Source organism: Musa acuminata, chromosome BXJ3-5, assembly GCF_036884655.1.
Source record: "Musa acuminata AAA Group cultivar baxijiao chromosome BXJ3-5, Cavendish_Baxijiao_AAA, whole genome shotgun sequence".
NCBI lineage: Eukaryota > Viridiplantae > Streptophyta > Magnoliopsida > Zingiberales > Musaceae > Musa > Musa acuminata.
Window position 1 is genome coordinate 29,138,120 of NC_088353.1, and position 21,002 is coordinate 29,159,121.

A 21,002-nucleotide genomic window follows, 5' to 3' on the forward strand; every position below is an offset into this window, starting at 1 on the left:
TTGATTTCATAGTAATTATTGTTATATTTAAATCATTATCATATTAATATTATTCTAATACACCAATAATATTAATACAAACAACTAAAAAAATATATATAGTAGGATAATAAACATCAGACAAAATATATGTTACATTATTAAAAAAAATTAAAATTTCTAAACTTATTTCATACACATTCCAATGGTATGATATAAGCTTGTTACGATCAAGTCGGCACTAAGAGGGGGGTGAATTAGTACAACGATAAAATCACATCGATTTAAAAATCTTCATAATAGAAGCTTCTATTGAAAATGTTTAATTTTAAAAAGGTAAGAAAGTGCAGTGAAGGTAAGAAATCAGTTTGTAATTTAAAGTACAGTACTTAAAGTAAATGCAAATTAGATTTTTATAATAGTTTGATCGTCGTGACCTATATTCACTAGCATCCACTAATGATCTTCTTTTAATGGGCTAATACCAACTACTCTTTTACACCCATATTCTCCTTTTTACAGGTTTAGGAGACAACCTTTTACAAGCACTCACTCCTCCCTAAATAGAATTCTAAACTTTAGAATTAGAGGAGGGGATTTCTCAAGTGATTGCTATAGTGTTTTCCCACTTTTAAGTTCTTTATGTTTGTATGTCTTAACCAGGGATAAGAGGAGTATTTATAGGCTTCAAATGGATTCAAACTTGGAGCCAAAACTAGTCTCATCTTGGGTCTCTCGGGTATTAGCATCGTGACCTACATCCACTCTCGATTCCTCTTCACTCGAGGCCACCAGCTTCCACTATTGATCTTCTTTCAATGGGCGAAGATCAACTACCTTTTTACACTTGATTCTTCTTTTGACAGGTTCTAGAGAGAACCTTTACACCCTTACTTACTCCTCTCTTAAATTACACTAACACTTAGAACTTGAGAGGAGTTCTCACAAGATTACAACAATGTTTTTTCTACTTTTGCTCTTAATTCTTATGTTTTTTAACCAGGGATGAGAGGGGTATTTAAAGGCCTCAAGTGGATTCAAACTTAGAACCTAAAAGTGTCTCATCCTCGGTTTTCAGGGTATTGGCGATACCACCGCCTAACACCCTGTCACTGGGCAATACCACCACCTGATAGTCTCTTGGAGACTGTCTGGGTGATACCACCACCTAACAGTCTCAAAGACTGTGCCACCAATGGTTCCACCAGTTTGGACCTTTTATGTAGCCCAACACAGCCCAAACTTGGGCCCAATTGACCCCTAATTGAGTTGGCCCAATTCCAACCTAATTACACCTAAAACCTACTTCGATCTATGGCCCAATGCCCGAACCTATGGCCCGAAGCCTTCTTCCGATACGTCAACCAATCTCCGGCTCGACGTCCAATCTTTTAACATGTTCCACTCCAGCCCAACATGATTCTTTCTACTTTAATTGTCTCTCCCTGATCGAAGCTTCTTGTGTCACTCAAAACACAGATCAGATAAATATTATCAATTGGTTTCATCATCAAAATCCGAGATTCAACAAGAATAACCTTCCAAAAAACATGAAGGATTTGACACTTCGAACAATAGAATACCACTTAAGTGATAACTCAAATGATGATTGTTAGAAAAGGGGGTCGGCACTAAGAGGGGGGTGAATTAGTGTAGCGGATAAAAATATCGGTTTTGAAAAATCTTTCGTACGATAAAACCTGAACTCGGAAATGCTTAACTTGAAACACGTGTTTGTAAATGTATTGAAGGCAGTAAACTATTAAAGAGGTTTGCATTAAAGATAAATTACACAAATAAAATGCAAACCATATTTTAGAGTGGTTCGATCGCCGTGACATATATCCACTTCGCCGATTCCTCTTCCGTCGAAGCCATCGGCATCCACTATTAGTCTTCCTTCAATAGGCAAAGACCAACCACCTTTTACACCCTTTTTCTCCTTTTCACGGGTTTAAGAGATAGCCCTTAGAAGCACTCATACTCCTCTAACAGAATTCTAAACTTAGAGTAGAGGAGGGAATTTCTAAAGAGATTACAGTAGCGTTTTCTCACTTTTGAATACTATGTGCTTGTGTGTTTTAACCAGGGATGAGAGGGATATTTATATGCTTCAAGTTGATTCAAACTTGGAGCCTAAAACTTTCTCATCCTGGGTTTTCTGGGCATGGGCGTTACCACTACCCAGTGTCAGTCTGACACTGACATTGCCCTGGGTGGTACCACCGCCCAATCTAGTGGTACTATCGCCTGGGAGGCAGTGCTGGGCGGTACCACCAACCAGACTAGCGGTACCACCGCCCAGACTAGCGGTACCACCGCTAAGACTAGCGGTACCACCACCTGACATAGTCTCGAAGACTATGCCACGACGATGAGGCTTCTTGGGGCACTGTTTGAGCCTCTTATTGGGTCCAACATGGTCCTTACATGGGCCTTATTGGCCCCTAATTGGGTTGACCCAAATCGAAACCTAATTATGTGCTAAATACAAAATCTAAGACATAATCTAAGCTAAATAAGTCTGTAAGTCTATTCTTCCGGCGAGCTTTCGATGATCTTCTGCCAATGTTCCGGCGGACTCCCGGCAAGCTCCTGGACTTCACAATGATCTTCTTGGCGAGTTCCAACGAGCTTCTCTGGTAAGCTCCGAGGCTTCTCGACTGGTTTTGCCAGAACTTCCGACGAACGTCTGGACTTTCGACGAACTCTCGAACTCTCAACGAAATCGCGTCCTTGACTCCGGGACTTCATTTTGCTTCATGCCTTGCTATCGTAGTTAATCCTACACATGTAAAAATATACTTCGATCTAGACAATTAATACTAAGCATTAATCATGTTGTCCGGCATGTCGTTGGTCCCTCGACGCTTCGTCCGATTCTTCGGCGTATCGTCCTCTTGCAACCTATTGCCCAATCGGCTAGTTGACTCTGCAACTCCAATATCCTTGGCACAATATCCGCTCTTCTTGGCCCGATGCTTGAATCCATGGCCCGAAGCCTTCTGTCGATACGTCGACCGATCCTCCGGTCCGATGCCCAATCTTCTGACATGTTTTCCTCTAGCACAACATGATTCTTCTTGCTTTAATTGTCTCATCCTAATCGAAGCATTCTATGTCACTCAAAATACAGATTAAAATATAAATATATATCGATTGGTTTCATCATCAAAATCCGAGATTCAATAATGATGATGATGACTTTGAACTTCTTGCTTAAAAAGTTCTTAAAACAAGAATCAAAAAGTAAAATTGAACTTAAAAAAAAGAAGTTTCCAAAGAAGAAGTAAGTATTCAAGGCGGCTTGGGATGAATCGAACTCATCCGGAGATGAAAAGCAAATCAACAAAGACAAGGTGGCGAACTACGCCTTAATGAGTTTCGACGACGAGGTAACCAAAACCCCCTTACTTTATTTTGAAATAACATGATGCTTTTCATAATTTATTTTTAAATTAGTTAGTAAAAATTAAAAAAAAAAAGAGGGGGGGCGGGGGGGGGGATATCATGCTTTTCTTTCTAGTGATTTTAAAAAAGTTCAAAATTTGAGTAAGAAAATTGCATATTAACTCTAAGCACAAAGCATGAAAAGTTAGATTCATTTAAAAAGAAAAATACATTACTACAACAAATAAAATGATTTTGATTGAAAATGCTTTATGTTTAATGTTAAAAGTTTTGGTATCATGCTTAATGATTTTATATTTTGCATAAGAATTTAAAGTAATGATGATTGAAAATCTTATGTTTTGGAATTATATGTTACACTTTTGATCTTTATGGTTTTTCTTGCTCTTTTGGTTTTAAATAATGATACATGTTTTAATTTGGTGTAAAAACAAAGGCATGCTTGCATGAAATAAAAAGGGAATACATTTTTCTTGAAAACTTCTCAAACCCTATCTTATCGAGTTTTCAAAAAGAGAATGATGAATTTATTTGTATGAATCTCTTAGACTATGAAAAATATTTTGATGATTTGAATCTAAATGAGATTTTTTCAATCGAATCATGAACTTTCTCTTGAGATATCTTCTATTTTATGTGAATCAAGATCTCTTCTTTGTTCTTCTATGTTTCTTCTTACCATTTACTAAAGAGGAGATTTTCTATATGAATCATAAGATTTCTTATGCATGGATTGAAATCTTTTTCTTCTATGTTTCTTTTTATAATTTACTAAAGAGAATATCTTTTTTGGAATTCATGACTTCAAATTTCTTTTGAATATCTTTTATTATTTGATCTCCTAAGATTTCCTTTTGATTATTTAAAAGGAGATTTGTCAAAATGAATCATGTCTTTTGGTATTCACATGATATTTGATATTATCTTTCATGACATGATGTGTAATTCTATTGAATTTGTGGTTGTAAACCTTATGTTATAAGTAGAGCATTGATGTGAAAAAAAAAAAATTAGTACCATTGTATTCTTCCACTCTACTTCTTCCTTGTTTATAATAACAAAGGGGAGAAAGAAAATTGCTAGCATATCAAGAGAACCAAAATTGTTAGTTTGAAAGTTAAATTTAGGCAAATTGTTAAATCTCCCAAATGCATAAACTCTCCTTATACATTTTTTGGATCATGATCTTGACTTCTCAATTTTTATGACTTGAGTCTTCTTTTTGAATCAAGATCATTTTATATCATTCTTTCTATTTACAAAAGAATAGATTTGTCAAAAATGATATATGGTTATTTGACATTCATAACTTGATTTTTTTTATTAAAATATTGATGTAAATTCATCTTTGTTATTTATCTTTGTCATGATTTGAAGATTGAAGTAAAGTGAAAAGAATTACAACATTGCATTCTTCCCTTCTATTTGACAATGACAAAGTGGGAGTAAAACTTGCTAACTTGCATTCTCTAAAATGATATAAAATTTGCTAGCTTGCATGTTCTAAAATGATGTAAATCTTACATTCCTTTTCAGAAAGACTTGCTAGCTTGAGCATTGCAAAGAAAAGAAAACATGCTATCTTGCACATCTTAAAAGAGGCAAAAGTTTTGCTAACATTTATACGTGAAACACTTACTATCTTGCATTCTTTTTCAAAAACTTGCTAGCCTTCATACTAGAAAAGTAACACTTGCCAAATTGCTAGCTTGCATATTGTAAAATGATGTAAAATTTTGCTAGCTTGCGCTTGCAAATGAAGCAAAAAATTACACTTCTCAAAAGAGAAGAAAGAACTTGCTATCTTCAACATCACCAAAAAATGTTTGCTTACCTATCTTAAGTAGCAAAAGTGCAAACTTACAAAATTTACAATCTTGCGCATCTTTAAAATTAATGATGATTTGGTGATTAATGTTGTAAAGTTATAAAAAATTTGCCAGCTTGTATGTTTCAAAACTTGCATATCTCTAAAATTTGATAATTGCACTTCTTCTTTTTGTTAATGACAAAGGGGGAGAAGATATGATGATATGAGAATCATACATGGTAGGATGTAAGATACTTTGATATTTTGATACCATGATGATTTGAATGATATATGCAAAACTTATGATAATGATGCATGTAATGCAATGTGTTACAAATATTCATGATTAAATATGCATATAATGTGTTGCAATGATATACATATAATGTGTTGAATTCAATTTGAATTCAATGTTCTATCAAAATGACATATTGATGAGAGGGTTTAGTTTTAACTCCATCATCAATTGGTTATCATCAAAAAGGGAGAGATTGTTGAATCTCGGATTTTGATGATAAAACCAATTGATGTGTTTATGATCTGATTTGCGTTTTGAGTGATGCTGGACTAGCTTCGATCAAAAGAGGCAAATCAATTAAAGTAGGAGGAATTAGACGTTGGGCCGAAGTAAATATGTCAGAAGATTACACGTTGTACAAGAGGATCGGTCGATGTATCGGTAAAAGGCTTCGGTCCGTGAATTCGGGTATTAGGCCAAGAAGATCATATATTGTGCCAAGGAGATCGATGTTGTAAAAAAGACAACAAAATGATTGGGCAATACGTCGAATGAGAGGACAATGTACCGAAGAATCGAACGAAGCCCTAGAAGAACCAATGACATGCCAGACAACATAGGATTCGCTTATAATCGATTATGTCTAGATCGAGTTAGTTTAGAGTAATTAGGCCAACTCAATTAGGGGACAACTAGGCCCAAGTTTAGACTATGTTGGGCCAAGTTAAAAGCCCAAATAGTGACATAACAAGTGGCACCGTCGATGGCTTAGTCTATGAGGCATAATCTCTGAGATTGTGTTAGGCGATGGTACGACCCAATGTCAGGCGATGGTACCGCCAATCTAGGGGTGGTACCGCTAGTCTAGGTGATGGTACCACCTAGACACAATCTTCTAGGTGATGGTATCGCCTGATTAGGCGGTGGTACCGCCTAGTGTCAGTGTTACAGGCGGTGGTACCGCCGGTATCCTGAAAACTAGGGATGAGACTCTTTTAAGTTCTAAGTTTGAATCCACTTGAGGCCTATAAATACCCCTCTCATCCTTGGTTAACATACACAACAATTAAGAGTAAAAAGAAACAAAAACACTATTGGAATATTGTGAGAACTCCTCTCAAGCTCTAAGTGTTAGCCTTATTTAAGAGAGGAGTGAAGGGGGGGGGGGGGGGGGGTGTAAAGGTTCTCTCCTGAACCTGTCAAAAGGAGAATTGGGTGTAGGGGGGTGTAAAGGTTCTCTCCTGAACTTGTCAAAAGGAGAATTGGGTGTAGGGGGGTGTAAAGGTTCTCTCCTGAACCTATCAAAAGGAGAATTGGGTGTAAAAGGGTAGTTAATCTTCGTTTGTTGAAAGAAGATTATTAGTGGATGCCGGTGGCTTCTGTTAGGAACGAGTTTGCAGTAAGGGGCGGGGGGGGGGGGGGGGGCGAATTAGTGTAGCGGGAAAATCACGTCGGTTTGAAAATCTTTTGTACAAAAAAACTCATTTCATAAAGATGCTTAAATTGAAAGTATACAGAAGAGTATAGCAAGTGATAAGAAGGCAGTTTGTAGTTGAAGTAAATTGCACAAAAGAAATGCAAACCAAATTTTTATAGTGGTTCGGTCATTGTGACCTACATCCACTCCACTGATTCCTCTTCCGTCGAGGCCACCGGCATCCACTATCGGCCTTCCTTTAATAAGCGAAGGCCAACCACCTTTTATAACTCGATTCTCCTTTTACCGAGTTTAGGAGATAACCTTTACACCCCTCACTTACTCCTCTCTCAAACTATTCTAACACTTAGAACTTTGAGAGGAGTTTACACAAGATTGCAGCAGTGTTTCTTTCTTTTTTCACTCTCAATTCTTGTATTTTTTGTTAGGATCAAAAGCACCAAGAGGTGGGGGGGTGAATTAGTGCAGCGAAAAACTTTCGACGATTGAAACTGCGTTCGTATGTTGAAAACCGATTCCGACGTAAAAATCATTTTGTGCAAATAATAACTTTGAAAGCTTACAGAAATATATTTGAAGTAAAGTAAGGAAGGCAGTTTGTAGTTAAGATAAATAGCAAGAATAAAATGCAAACCAAAGAAGACTGCAGTTTATAGTGGTTCAATCAATCGTGACCTACATCCACTCCTCCGATTCCTCTTCCGTCGAGGCCACCGGCATCCACTAATGATCTTCCTTTACTAGGCGAAGATCAATCTCCTTCTTACACCCCTCTTCTCCTTTTACCGTGTTTAGGAGACAACCCTTACAAGCACTCACTCTCCTCTCTTAAACAGAATTCTAACACTTATGGTAGAGGGGGGATTTCTCAATTGATTTCTACAGCATTTCTTTCCTTTTTTGCTCTCTGTGCTTGTGTGAATTAACCAGGGATGAGAAGGGTATTTCTAGGCTTCAAGTTAATTCAAACTTGGAGCCTAAAAACATCTCATCCTAGGTTCCCCGGGCACGGGCAGTACCACCGCTTGCGTTGGGTGGTACCACCGCCTAGTGTCAGTTTGACTGACATTGTCCTGTGTAGTACCATCGCCCAGGTCTAGCGATACCACCGCTTGGGGCAGAGTGCTGGGCGGTACCACCACCCAGACCGGCGGTACCACTGCTTGACACAGCCTCGAAGACTATGCCACGACGGTGAGTCTTCTTAGGGCACTATCTGGGCTTCTTATTGGGCCCAACACAATGATTACGTGGGCCTAGCTGGACCCTAATTGGGTTGGCCCAAATCCAATCCCAATTACGTGCTAACTACGATTCCTAAGACATATTCTAAGCTAAACGAATCCCTATGTCAATTCTTCCGGTGAGCTTCTAGCGAACCTCCGACGAACTCTTGGTAATGTTCCGGCGGACTCCCAGCAAGCTCCTGGACTTCACGATGATCTTCTTGGTGAGTTCCGACGAGCTTCTCTGGCAAACTCTGTGACTTCTCGGCTAGTTCCCGTAGAACTTCCGACGAACGTCCGGACTTCCGACGAACTCTCGAACTCCTAACGTGATCTCGATCTTGACTTCGAGACTTCATTTTGCTTCATGTCTTGCTATCGTAGTTAATCCTGCACATGTAAAACACATTTCGATCTAGACAATTAATCCTAAGCATCTAATCAAGTTGTCCGGCATGTCATTGGTCCCTCGACGCTTCGTCTGATTCTTCGGTGCATCGTCCTCTCTTGTGGCCTATTGCTCCTTCGACCAATTGACTCTGCAACTCTGATATCCTTGGCGCAATCTCCGCTCTTCTTGGCCCGATACCCGAATCCACGACCCGAAGCCTTCTGTCGATACGTCGACCGATTCACCGGTCTGACGTCCAATCTTCTGACATGTTCCTCCGACACAACATGATTTTTCCTGCTTTAATTGTCTCATTCTGATCGAAGCATCCTGCGTCACTCAAAACACAAATTAAAACATAAACATATATTGATTGGTTTCATCATCAAAATCCAAGATTCAACAATCTCCTCCTTTTTTATGATGACAACCAATCGACGATGGGGTTAACCTTAACTTCCCCTATTAATATGCCATATTGATAGAAACTCTTGGATTCAAAAATCCAAGTAACATGTTATGATTTAATCATAACATACTAACAACATACTTCTACCCCTTTGTCATCAACAAAAATGAGAAGTACAATTCTCATGTGTTTAGAAGTAGGAGTTCAAATTGTGGCATAATAAACATAATCTCCAGTTTTATCATCATGCAATTTTGCTATCATCATATCATAGAATAGAAATCCAATACCCAATAGGGTAGGATCCATTGGGGTTAATTAGGGGCCTCTATAAATAGGACGGAACTAAAGGTCCATAGGCTGAAACTTCTAAGTTGTCACCTCCTATTCTCTTCTCCCCTTATCCTCTTTAGAGAGCAGGCCTAGAGATTTGAGGAGCGTCGTTGTAGCCCTATTGTGTGGATATTCGCTAGAGAATAGGACGCTTGACCTCCTTCATCCACTCCTACAGATTTGCATGGATTCAAGGATATATGATCTCATTATGTAACACAACTATCTCATATGTGGTTTTCTATTTTACGGGTTTTGTGCATTAATCTACGCACGATGATGAACATGTATTGAAAATTTTAAGGTTTTTGTTTTATGTTCTTTCGCCGCTAGATTTTTACTTCATTAAGAATGAAGATAAGCCTTTTATATACAAGAAGGTAAGTGGAAGTGTTATCACATTCTTGGTGCTATATATGAATAACATCCTGATCATTGAAAATGATGTAGGAATGCTTTCCATAATACAAGCTTAGTTATCTAGACACTTCTCCGTGAAGGACTTAGAGGAAGCATCTTACTTCTTGATGATTCAAATTTATAGTAATAGATCCAATAGGATGCTTGGTCTATTCTAATCTAGGTACATAGACACTATTGTGAAAAGGTTTGGTATGAAAAATTTCAAGAGAGCTCTTGTACCGATGAGACATGGAATATCACTTTCTAGGAGTATGTCCCTAAAGACTCCTGTAGAAAAGACAAACATGGATAAAATATCCTATGTCTCAGCAATAGGGTCTATCATGTATGTTATGCTATGTACCAAGCCTAATATAGCCTATGCTCTAAGTGTTACGAGCAAGTATTGGGCGAATCCAAGCTTGGAACATTGGATGACAGTAAAGTGTATCCCTGAGTACTTAAGAAGAATTAAGGATCTTTTACTAATATATGATAAAAGTAGTCTCAAGATTAAGTGATATACGGACTCGAGTTTTCAGTTTTATGTCGATGATAGCAAGTCGAACTCAAGGTATGTGTTCACCTTGAATGGAGTAGTAGTAAGCTAGAAGAGTTCTAAGCAAAATACTATTGCTGACTCGACTCCTTGGCCACCTACCTCCTATTCTCCTCCCTCCCTTTCCTCCCTTGTCATCAACCCTATTTGGGGCATGAGAACAGGAAGAAGGGGCCATCCCCTTCTTATGTTTGCTACTACATTGTGGTGCACTAAAGCGAGAAAAGAACGCATCATAGGAGTTTGCGAGAGCTCCTTCATCCACAAAGTGGGATTTGTATATTAGGGATATATGATCTTTCCTAAGTGAGAACATCTCACACGTGTTACGTAATTTTCGGTTTCATGAGTAATTTGCTCCCAATGGTTCACATGATTCGATATAAATTTATTTTTGGGAAATTAATTTCTATTTTATTTTTCCGTTGTGTATGTGATACTCTCCCATATTTCCCAATAGTGTATTAGAGCCCTTGCGACTAAGGATTTTCATGTGTAGTGCAAAAATAAAACAAAAACCAGTTTCCCAAAAGAGAGGACCACCTAGCTCCCAAACCAAGCTTCACCACTTGAAGACTGAGATGCTCCTAGCGAATTGCCTCTCCCTACAAATTCCTTCGTCCCGCCCACAATGCTTGCTCTCCACGTCAATCGAGAGGAATCATCAGAAAGAACTTGCACTTTCGATAAAGAATCGATTTGGTCGACTCATCGGTCGATGATCTTTGTGTGTTAACATCTTATATATAATATTTTTAAATAGACTTATAGTATTTCGATGGAATTATCAAAAATATTATAATTAATAATGAAAATCTTATACATAGGGGATTAATCTGATTTACTTGTAAACCGAACCATAAAATGTTCAAGGAGAAAAATTATAATATGTCATGTTAGCTGTATTTCGAGAATTAAGAGAAGATGGGAGCTGACCCTAAAGAAATTTGAAAATGAGGAGTACCTCCTTTAAAAAGTTTAAAAGTAGAGATTTTTTTAAAAAAATCACCATTATTTTTAAAAAAAATATATTATTAATTTATAGAAGAACAAAAAAACACTCTTAGAATCAAAGAGCAAATGACACACTATTAGAATTAGGAAACACCCGAGAGGGCCACTCCCCTCTCTAAAAAAAAAAAGAAAATTCATCTTCTTAGCATATTTGGACACTTCAATTTTCTCTTAAAAAAATATTATATACATCAAAATTGTGGGTCCAAATACTATGCATAATATTTTAGATTGCTAAAAGGATGGTAGACTTCCTTCGTAATACTCTAATAAGAATTAGCTAACCATATTCGATATGCATGTCTAAACCCATGTCTTGAAGTTCAACGAGCACAGCCCTCGCTTCATAATACAACACGTAGTGTAGTCAAATCATGTAGTGTAGTCAACGAGCACAGCCTTCCCTCGGTTAAATCTTGTAACCGTTACGGTTGTACTCGGAAACTGCATTTGTGCACATAAGGGTCAAATCATGTAGTGTAGTCAAATTAAATTTCTAACCATATTTGAAATCCATAATATGATAATATGAATTAAGCGATAGCTATGCTCTTTCCTTTATGATCAGAAAAAATGCACAATCGTTCACGATATTTAACACATTAACCATGACCCCAAATGCAATTACCTCTAGGGGTGTTCAAACCATTAAGAATCAAACCGAACCAAACTATTTTTTCGGTTCGACTAGGTTAAGGTAGCCTACACCAAAACTGATTTGATTTTTTGGTTCGATTATTTGATCGAATAACAAGCAGGAGCTGAAACAACTCAACCAGACGATTTTGTTCTCTAATATTGGTGACTAATAGACAACAAAGTGTCGAGCAAAAGCCTCCTAGGGAGTTCATTTTCATGCAAATCACACAACAACCATTCAAGAACATATGGAAGATGTTCGTTCACCTTTCCACGAGGATAAGGGAGGAGTGTCGGACGTTCTCCATGTATTCATTGCAGCATCATACCTATCACCCTTCACAGCATCTGCCGAAGCATATGATTCAAGTTCAGCCATCTCCTCAGGTGTGAGTTTTACTGACAGTGCTCCAATATTCTGGTTAAAGTTTTCAATCTTGGTAGTGCCAGGTATAGGGCACACATCACTTCCTTGATGGTGAACCCAGGCCAATGCAAGTTGTGAAGGGTTGCATCCCTTCCTCTTGGCCATTTCGCTTACACGTTTGAAGATAAGTGCATTTTGAGCGAGATTCTCAGGCTGAAACCTAGGCATGAGCTGCACACATAATTCATCATTCAGAATATCATTAGACTAAAAAAAAAAGAAAAGAAGTTTACTTTAAGATAAACATAACGAATTCAAAAGGACAATCCTACTGACACCACGGAATACAGAGTAATTAACATGAAATAAATGTTCCATTCAAGGTGATTGTAGTCATGGATGTTTAGTAGGCATTCACTAATGTGATTATAATCCCTTGTCTAGTTTGATATATCAAACATCTAGAGCCTGAATATGATAAGCCCAACTCTGTCAAAATCATGAACAACTTGAGCATTAAACACAAATATGATAATTTTCAACAGGAGGCTTTGACATAAACTACTGTGTTTCTTTTACTCTATGCATCATTAATCTAACCGATAAGCAAAGCATATCACACTCCAATGACATCCTCCTGTTGATTGAATTATCATTAAAACATAAACTTCAACTTTTGCATGCAATAATGGTCAGCTGGTAACAATGGTCAGTAGTCCAGATGATTAGTAGTTTCAATAGTTGTTCATCACTTCTATTCTTGCATTCAAAATAATTTCAACTTATAAGAGCATAAAAGGATTTTTATATCTTTTCCTAACTATAGTATATGGCCACCTTACGGAAATCATGTTCAGACAGAGTTTCAACCATCTTTGGTCCAGAAGAAAAGAAGCCCCCTCCCAGTGGACAGTATGCAACAATGCCTATACCGAGTTCTCTGGACAAAAAAAAAGTAAAAAATCAATATCACAATAGAATATTAAAATAGTGGTCTATATAAAAGATAAAGCCAATCAGCAAGCTCTACCTGCAAGTAGGAATTATAACTTCTTCGACATCTCTTGTCCACAAAGACCATTCCAGTTGCACGGCAGTTATTGGGTGAACAGCATGTGCCCTCCTGATTGTTGATGCAGAAGCCTCAGACAGTCCAATGTAGTTTATTTTTCCTTCTTCGACCAATTTCTTAAGTTCTCCCATCTAAAACAAAATAAAAGTTCAAAGGGGTACTTTGCTTAAATATACATAGAAAACAGGAAACTGACCTTATAAGTAAAACTAAGAACATTTACAAATATGAATTTAAGAGCCCATAGAGACATGGCATCTATGGCAAAGAATGGCATCGATGAATTCCAAGCATAATTGTGAAATCTGAAAAATCAAAGTTTCATACTCATACTAATTCAATATTTTGGTCATTTTGCAGCAAGAGCATGATTCTGGATAACATTCAACAATTAAAAAAATTCCTACAAGCAATGTATAAGAGGAACCTCCAACGAGCAGAAAGGCTGTTCTATGACTCACATTACTGATTTCAACAAAATAAGATCGGGTGGTCTGATTTAATCCATAACATGCTTAAATTGCTTCATTGGAAGAGAAACAATTTAAAGGTTCTGGAAAATAAAGTAGGATGAATAATTGTGATTTTGTTATGATCCCTTTATTTTTTGAGCTTTTGAATAATATTTTGTTGAGTTTATTTAGTTCGATAAGAGTCGGATAGAGGTTTATTTAATATTTATTTATTATTAAGAGTCCAAATCCTTGTGAACTCTGGCTGGAACTCTATAAATAGGGATATAACTGTTTCTTTTCGGCAAGCAATGAAAAGAAACAGTTATATCTCCCCCCCCCCCATCGTTGCGCTGTAGTCGCCCTCCAACCGCTCACACCCCATCCCACTCGAGCGTGAAAGGGGCGCCTCATCCCACCTTCCACCGTAGACATCCTTAGCCGAGCCTTTGCTAGAGACAACGTTACCAGCGTCCCGTCCCGCCGCATCCCCGCAACCGCTTCCCGGCCAGAGTCCACCGTCACCCGCCTCCCCTTGGATCACAGCCACAGTCGCTTGACCAGCCCTCCTCGTGGCAATCGAAACAAGGCAACCACGACCGCCGCAGCCGTCGTTGTTTCCTCCTCTCTTCGCTACCGACATCGACAACAATCACCTCCCAACCACGCCCTCAACACTACCTCGTCGACGCTCGCTTCCCAACCGCAACCCTCCTCCCCTTGGGTCACAGCCGCTCACGGCGACATTTCCGCCCCTCAATCGCGCCTCATCCCGTCGCTACTTCCTAGTCAGCGATCACTGCTTCCCCTTCTCCACCACCGCCACTGCTTCTCGGACAGGGCAACTCATCGATTCCCAACTGCGCCACCATAGCTTCATCTTCAACAATCGTCGCCTACCAACCTTGTCAACTCCGCCTTCCCCCCCTTGCCCTGCATCCTCTGCCACAGCCACCTGTTGCACCACCACAGCCTCAACACCGGCTGCTTGGCGATCGCTCCCTTGGGTCATAGCAACTGTAGCCAACGCCGTTGCCTTCCGGCCCCCGACGGTCTCACCCCAAACAACGACAGAAAAAGGGCAACAACTTTTCCTCCTCGTAGACCGCAAAAAGCCTTTTCGTTGCCCTCAGCATCGACAGTACTGATGCCCTTGACCAAACATCATAAACAAGAATTGGGGATTACATATTTGCAGTCTTATGCAATGGCTACTGATAACTCAGTGAAAGCACAAATTGAAGCATTGGAAACCAAATTTGAGAACTTTGCGGTCTTATGCAATGGCTATTAGAGAACTTTAGCAAGTTTCAACAAGGTGAAAGTTCAAGTTCTACATTGAATAGATCTGGAGATATAGGAAAATGGTCCAAGAATATGACACAAGATACCCACGTGTTAAGGTAGAATTTCCAAGATAGGAAGATGGGGATCTGACCAGTTGAATCTCTTGGGCACAAAATTTTTTTCGTTTTCACAAAACTCCAAAAAAATCCAAAGTAGAAATAGTATCAATCAAGGTTCGCAATACCGTACCGTACCGGTATTTCGACCTGGGCTCGGTACCGGTATGGTACGGTATACCGAGCGATACACCTGGGTGTACCGAGTACTGTAGCACTGCTACAGTGCTACAGTACTCTCGGACCAGTAACTGTCGGTCCGCGTACCGACAACCTGTCGGACCGATACGTACCGCCCGTACCGAGCGGTACAACTCGGTACGGCAGACCCTGGTATCAATCTAGCTAGATGGAGATGCAATCCAGTGGTATGATTAGTACGAAACTTACCATAAAGTTCCCTCGTGGGAGCAATTCAAAAGAGGGCTTCTTGTTCGCTTTGGACAATCTGAATATAAGAATGTTGATGGACAGCTCACCAAAATTCGTTAGATTTTTACAGTATTGGAATATCAGACCAGATTTGAACGATTATCAAATCAAGCCAGAGATTGGTCTTAACGACAACTAGTGGGTACATTTATCGAAGGACTTAATCCAGATATTCGGTATGAAGTTAAAGCTCATCAACCCCGCACTATGATCGTTGCAATATCATTTGCACGTTTACATGGGGAAAAATTTAACAGGGAAAATCATCGAAACAGAAGTGACAACAAACAGATGATTAGCAAGCCACTCGCCCCATCTGTTCCCAACCGGAACCCTAACACCCGAAGGTTAACCCGAGAAGAACTCAAGGAAATATCAGCGAAGGGTGTGTGCTAGCACTGTGATGAAAAATAGAGTAGGGAGCACCAATGTAAACAAGAGCAACTTCTGATGATTGAACCAATTGGGGAGGAACCAGAAGCTAACAATGTGAACTTCGATCATGAAGGTATGGATTCTGATGATGATGTTGGACCTATCATACATACAGTGCATTCATTAGCCAGCTCCTCTAACTCGCAAACTATGAAAGTTGGAGGAACTTTGGAACATCAGCATGTTACAATTTTGATTGATACTGGTAGCACTAACAATTTTATGGTCAATAAGGTTGTTGGCCGATTGGCCTATCACATTGAAAACTATAACAAATTCGAAGTAAAGGTCGCTGATAGACGAATTTTAACTTGTGATAGCAAATGTTCGAAGATAAAGTTGATTATACAGGGCCAAGAGTTGTTTGTGGACTTTTTTTTGCTACCCTTGGAAGACTTCGAAGTGGTGCTTAGAATTGAATGGCTATCAACCTTGGGTGATGTTTCGTGAAATTTTTCTAAACTAATCATGAAGTTTTTTTATTAATGGAAAGCAGGTGATCCCAAAGGGAAGACGTGGAAGTAAGGTCACAACTATCACTAGTCATCGGATGGAGAGTTTTTTAGAAGACTGCAATATCAAAAGGCCGACCTATTGCTTACACTATCAAGTAGTGGAGTCCATACTTACTTGATCAACGGGTTGTGATATGTCGCAAATACCCTGTGACTGAACTGCTGAAAGAGAAACTCTATGAGTTTGATGCTGCTCAACCTAGAGGACAAGACTGATTTGAAGGGGGAGGAATTGTTAGGATTCCCTTATTTTCTGAGCTTTTGAATAATGTTTTGTTGAGTTTATTTAATTCGATAAGAGTCGAATAGAGGTTTATTTAATATTTATTTATTATTAAGGGTCCAAATCCTAATGGACTCTGGGTGGAACTCTATAAATAGAGATGTAACTGTTTCTTTTCGACAAGCAATAAAATATTATCCAGTTCTTTGACAAACCCTAGGAGGTTGATCCCTCGAAGTGATCAAGGAGGCTGATCCCCTCGAAGTGATGATCCCCTTTCTTCTATGATAAAACACTAGGGCTCTTATCAGATTTATCTATGAACTGCTACTCTCAAGACTGAAAAATAGTGGCCAACCTTCTTTAGCATAGTGGACCATCACATCCAAAAGAGATTTACAATAGGCACTAAACAAATACTTCCTTTAGCCATTCACTTCCATAAGAATCTTACTGCATGCTAGATTTTTGAGTGACACACCAGCTGCAGAATGTCAATTTTGATAGCAGTTGCATGAAAGTAATGTCATTTAGTTATTGCCCATATAGAAATATCCAAGTGCCATCGATGTGTATACTAGGGGTCTACAGAAGAAGGTTCAATTCCAATCATCATGAACTGATAATCGCTTTAGCTTTAGTTACTAATGTGGTTAGCTAAATGCTTCCAAGTTTTTGGTTTTAGTCTATTTGTAATTCCCATTGAGGCCGAACCTAAACCTGTGCTCGAGAGATAGTTGTCCATACACTGGTAAGGGATGTATGGATTCTCGACCAGGAACTGTTGCAACACAAATAGTTTTCACATGGCAACAACCAAATATACAAGGGGAAAAGAAGATAGCGGAGATATTATACACCACAAGATAGGGTCATTCATCCAAAAGAAACAACTTGGGCTGCTATAGGAGGTGATCTATGATGATATCAACAGTTAATATAGCAGATGATGGCCTGTGGAGGATTCTTTGGTACAGTGGATATAAGTGGCTCTTTTCAGATGCACAAAACCCTCTCAAACCAAGGTCAGAGCTGAAATGAATAGTTTCTTAGGAGGCAGAAGATTTAGTATAATCAGTAAATATTTTATTGTAAGAGGAAGGAGGAGGATCCTTTAGTTTCTCTTTTGCAATTTTCTATTTTCTTTGTTCTGTTTTCCTTTTATTATTTTACTGCTTAGTGGACGAAGTTTGGATATTGATCAGTAAAGTGAATCAGTGAAGAAATCTCCTCTGCATATGATTTCCTATATCGAGTCTAAGTGCATAACTTTCTTCTAAATTCCGGGTCATCAAAAGTCCCCATTAAAGCACACTGTCTGAGACCTCAACCTATCATAAACATTGTTCCATCTTTCTTCTACGACAATATGGTATTATGACCCGAGCCTGATGAGCTAACTAGCTTATCAACTTCGTTTGGTCTAATCCACTGATCAAAATACTTAAGCTGAAGTTGATAGTAGTACACTCATCAGACCCTTATAAGCTAATCTTAATCTTGCCCACTTTCGATGTGGGACTAATCAGGGGTTTTACATATGGTATTCCACCTATTTGTGGACGTAATGTGATTCTCGTTGATGGAGGATCTGACAAGGATTGATGTGCGAAATCTTGTCCTAAAAGGAGAGTGGTTTTTTTCTGAGTTGAACCTTAAATCACCCAGGTTGTAAAGGAACAAGTTTCCCATGGCATCGAGCATCAACTACTTAAAATGACATGGAATTTTAATTCTGAACAATGGATCGCTTCCAATGAATTCAACCTCGACAAGCCACCAATCCAAGAAGATGTTCGATGGGATAGATTAACTCACCGTGACCTCGATGGGAACCCTGGTGTCGACGCGGTGCTGATAATAGAGATCGATGCAGTCGATGCCGAGCCTATGCAAGCTGCCCTCGCAAGCGGCCCTGACGTATGCCGGATCTCCACGAATCTCCCCCTTCCCGTCCTGGAAGCTGATCCCGAACTTGGTGGCCAGCTCCACCTTCTCCCTCACCCCGCCTTGCAGTGCCTACACCAGAAACCAATGCTCGATCCATCGGTCGATGCACAATTATTAACGATGAGCACGAGTACTTTGCCGAGGAGGATCTCGTTGGTGAAGGGGCCGTAGACGTCGGAGGTGTCGAAGAAGGTGACACCGGAGCGGATAGCGTGGTGGATGAGAGCGATCATATCAGTTGCCGGCTTGGGCGGCCCGTAGACGCCCGACATGCCCATGCAGCCGAGGCCCTGCCTGGAAACCTCCAGGCCCTGTGAGCCCAGCTTAATCCGCCCCACCACCACGCCACCGTCGCGCCCTCTCCCCGCCTCGCCGGCCATCTTCCACCTCTTGAGTAGCTCTCTCCCAGCTACTCGCCCTTCCACCAGGTCAGCTCTGCACCCTTTATGGTGGAAAGAGCAATGGGAGACCGGAAGGGTTTTCTTGGTCAACCCCAAATAATTTAATGGGGCGGCTCGTCGAAAAATTAGGCGGTCATTAACAACGCATCTCGTGTCAAGCTTTAGTCCTTTTGTTTGTCTCAATGCAAATAAGTAATAATGATGTCATTTCAATATTAAAAAAGAAAACATTATGATAATAATTAAATTTTCTTATTTTATGATATTTCCACTTGCAAAAAACAATCTTAGCGAGACGTAACTTTTTTATAATTACAAAAGTAATCCTCAATTATTTTTATATTTTCCTCTTAAAAACTACATTATCTGTCTTCTCTCTTTTAAAATTGAACCAATTAAATCAATCAAAATATGAATCGATTTAAAATAATTATTTTATTGGGTAAATTTTTTAGAAAAAACTCTTTATTTGATAAAATTTTTAATTAACACTTTTTTTAAAAAATAAAAATAAATCAAACCTTTTATTGGCCCAACGTTAATCGTCGAACCCATGGTGTTGTCACGAACGGTCGTCGTACACACGCAATAACTCTATTCAACGAACCGTTCGTCGCTCTCGTCTACATGTACAGCTACTTGGCACCCTGTTTTGCCTTGGTTTTGAGTCATTTTGCTTGTAAAAATGTAAGTTCGAACAAGTTGCAGCGCTATAAAGTGACCGCTCATCGAACTTAGCAAAACAGCCCCAAAACAACCCAAAACAGCTTCGTTTTCGTGTGCCACGGGCTGTTTTCTGTAGCCCGCCTCTGCTCACCAAAACGTCAGCCATCTTAGCCCCTTTGAACCCCCCAGGTGGCACAGGGCTGGATGGGGCTTCCGTATAGTGTCGGGCGTTGAACAACCTTTCACAAGTTCGCACATTACCTTGACGAGAACTTGTTGTTGTGCTCGGCACCCGGTTCGCATCATTGCCGCAAAAGTGCCTTGCGACTTAGACAACGCAAGCTAAGTAAGTTCGTGTCTTGGCCGCAAGGGTGCCTCACACCTTAGGCAATTCCAGCTAAGGCCATGACATTGTGGTATCAGAGCGGGCAAGCACTTCGAGCGAGCAGCGAAGTAACTTCGCAACTTCACCATGGCAAAGCATCGTGGCGAATCAAGCAAGATGGGGTAAGCCGGACCCTTGCCTCAAGCAGTCGTAGGTGGGCTGCATGTGTACACTCGCTCTCAGGCTGTTGGAGCCGCTCAAGAGGAGCGCGGTAGTGAAGATGATGAGTGAAAAGTTGGCTACTCTCCGCAAGTGGAGGAGGCGCAATCTGGAGCGCTAACTGAGAAAAAGAGTCACAAGGAGAGACTCACAACGGTGGAAACCCACTTGGATGTTCTTGAAGTGAGCATGGAGGAACTCTACTATGGCCAATAAAGGCTTGTTGGGGTAGAGAGCTCGCAAGAGGAAGTGGAGTCCAGGATCGACAAGGTCGAGGCCCTAGTCGACCGATTGTCTAATGACACCAAAGACTTCGTGCAACACTTACAGGATGTTGTGGCGGAACTCACTTCAAAGGTGGCCATGCTCACAAGAGCACTAAATGCAGGAGGAAGCAACACCTACGTTACACTATCACAAAACTTGAGGGCACATGAGACTCATGGTTACGGAGGGGCCAGAGATGCCAAAGAGCTCGAGAATTTTCTATTCGACATGGAACAATACTTTCGAGCTACGAGGCCCGATTCTGAAGATACCAAAGTTTCTATAGCAACAATGTATCTGAACGGAGATGCGAAACTTTGGTGGTGAATCCATTGGGAGGAGATCCAACAAGGTTGGTGTCGGGTTGACATATGAGAAGACTTAAAGCGGGAGTTGAGAACTCACTTCCTACCCGAGAACACAGAG

At 39.8% G+C, this 21,002-nt stretch overlaps 1 protein-coding gene across 2 annotated transcripts; it reads right to left on the reverse strand.

The window, feature by feature from the left end:
- Positions 1 to 11,924: 11,924 nt before the first annotated feature.
- LOC103985129 (probable aldo-keto reductase 2) lies at positions 11,925 to 19,179 on the reverse strand. 2 transcript variants are annotated; one of them, XM_009402750.3, is made up of 5 exons: positions 18,833 to 19,179; positions 18,567 to 18,767; positions 13,247 to 13,419; positions 13,054 to 13,156; positions 11,925 to 12,447 (listed from the first exon to the last, which is right to left on the reverse strand). In XM_009402750.3, the coding sequence occupies exons 1-5, from the start codon at positions 19,076 to 19,078 to the stop codon at positions 12,088 to 12,090; spliced, it is 1,083 nt and encodes a 360-aa protein (XP_009401025.2). In that variant the 5' UTR covers positions 19,079 to 19,179; the 3' UTR covers positions 11,925 to 12,087. The 2 variants fall into 2 exon arrangements, with proteins under 2 accessions (XP_009401025.2, XP_065007328.1); XM_065151256.1 differs by having other exon boundaries at positions 12,304 to 12,447; positions 13,059 to 13,156; positions 18,833 to 19,176.
- Positions 19,180 to 21,002: the final 1,823 nt, after the last annotated feature.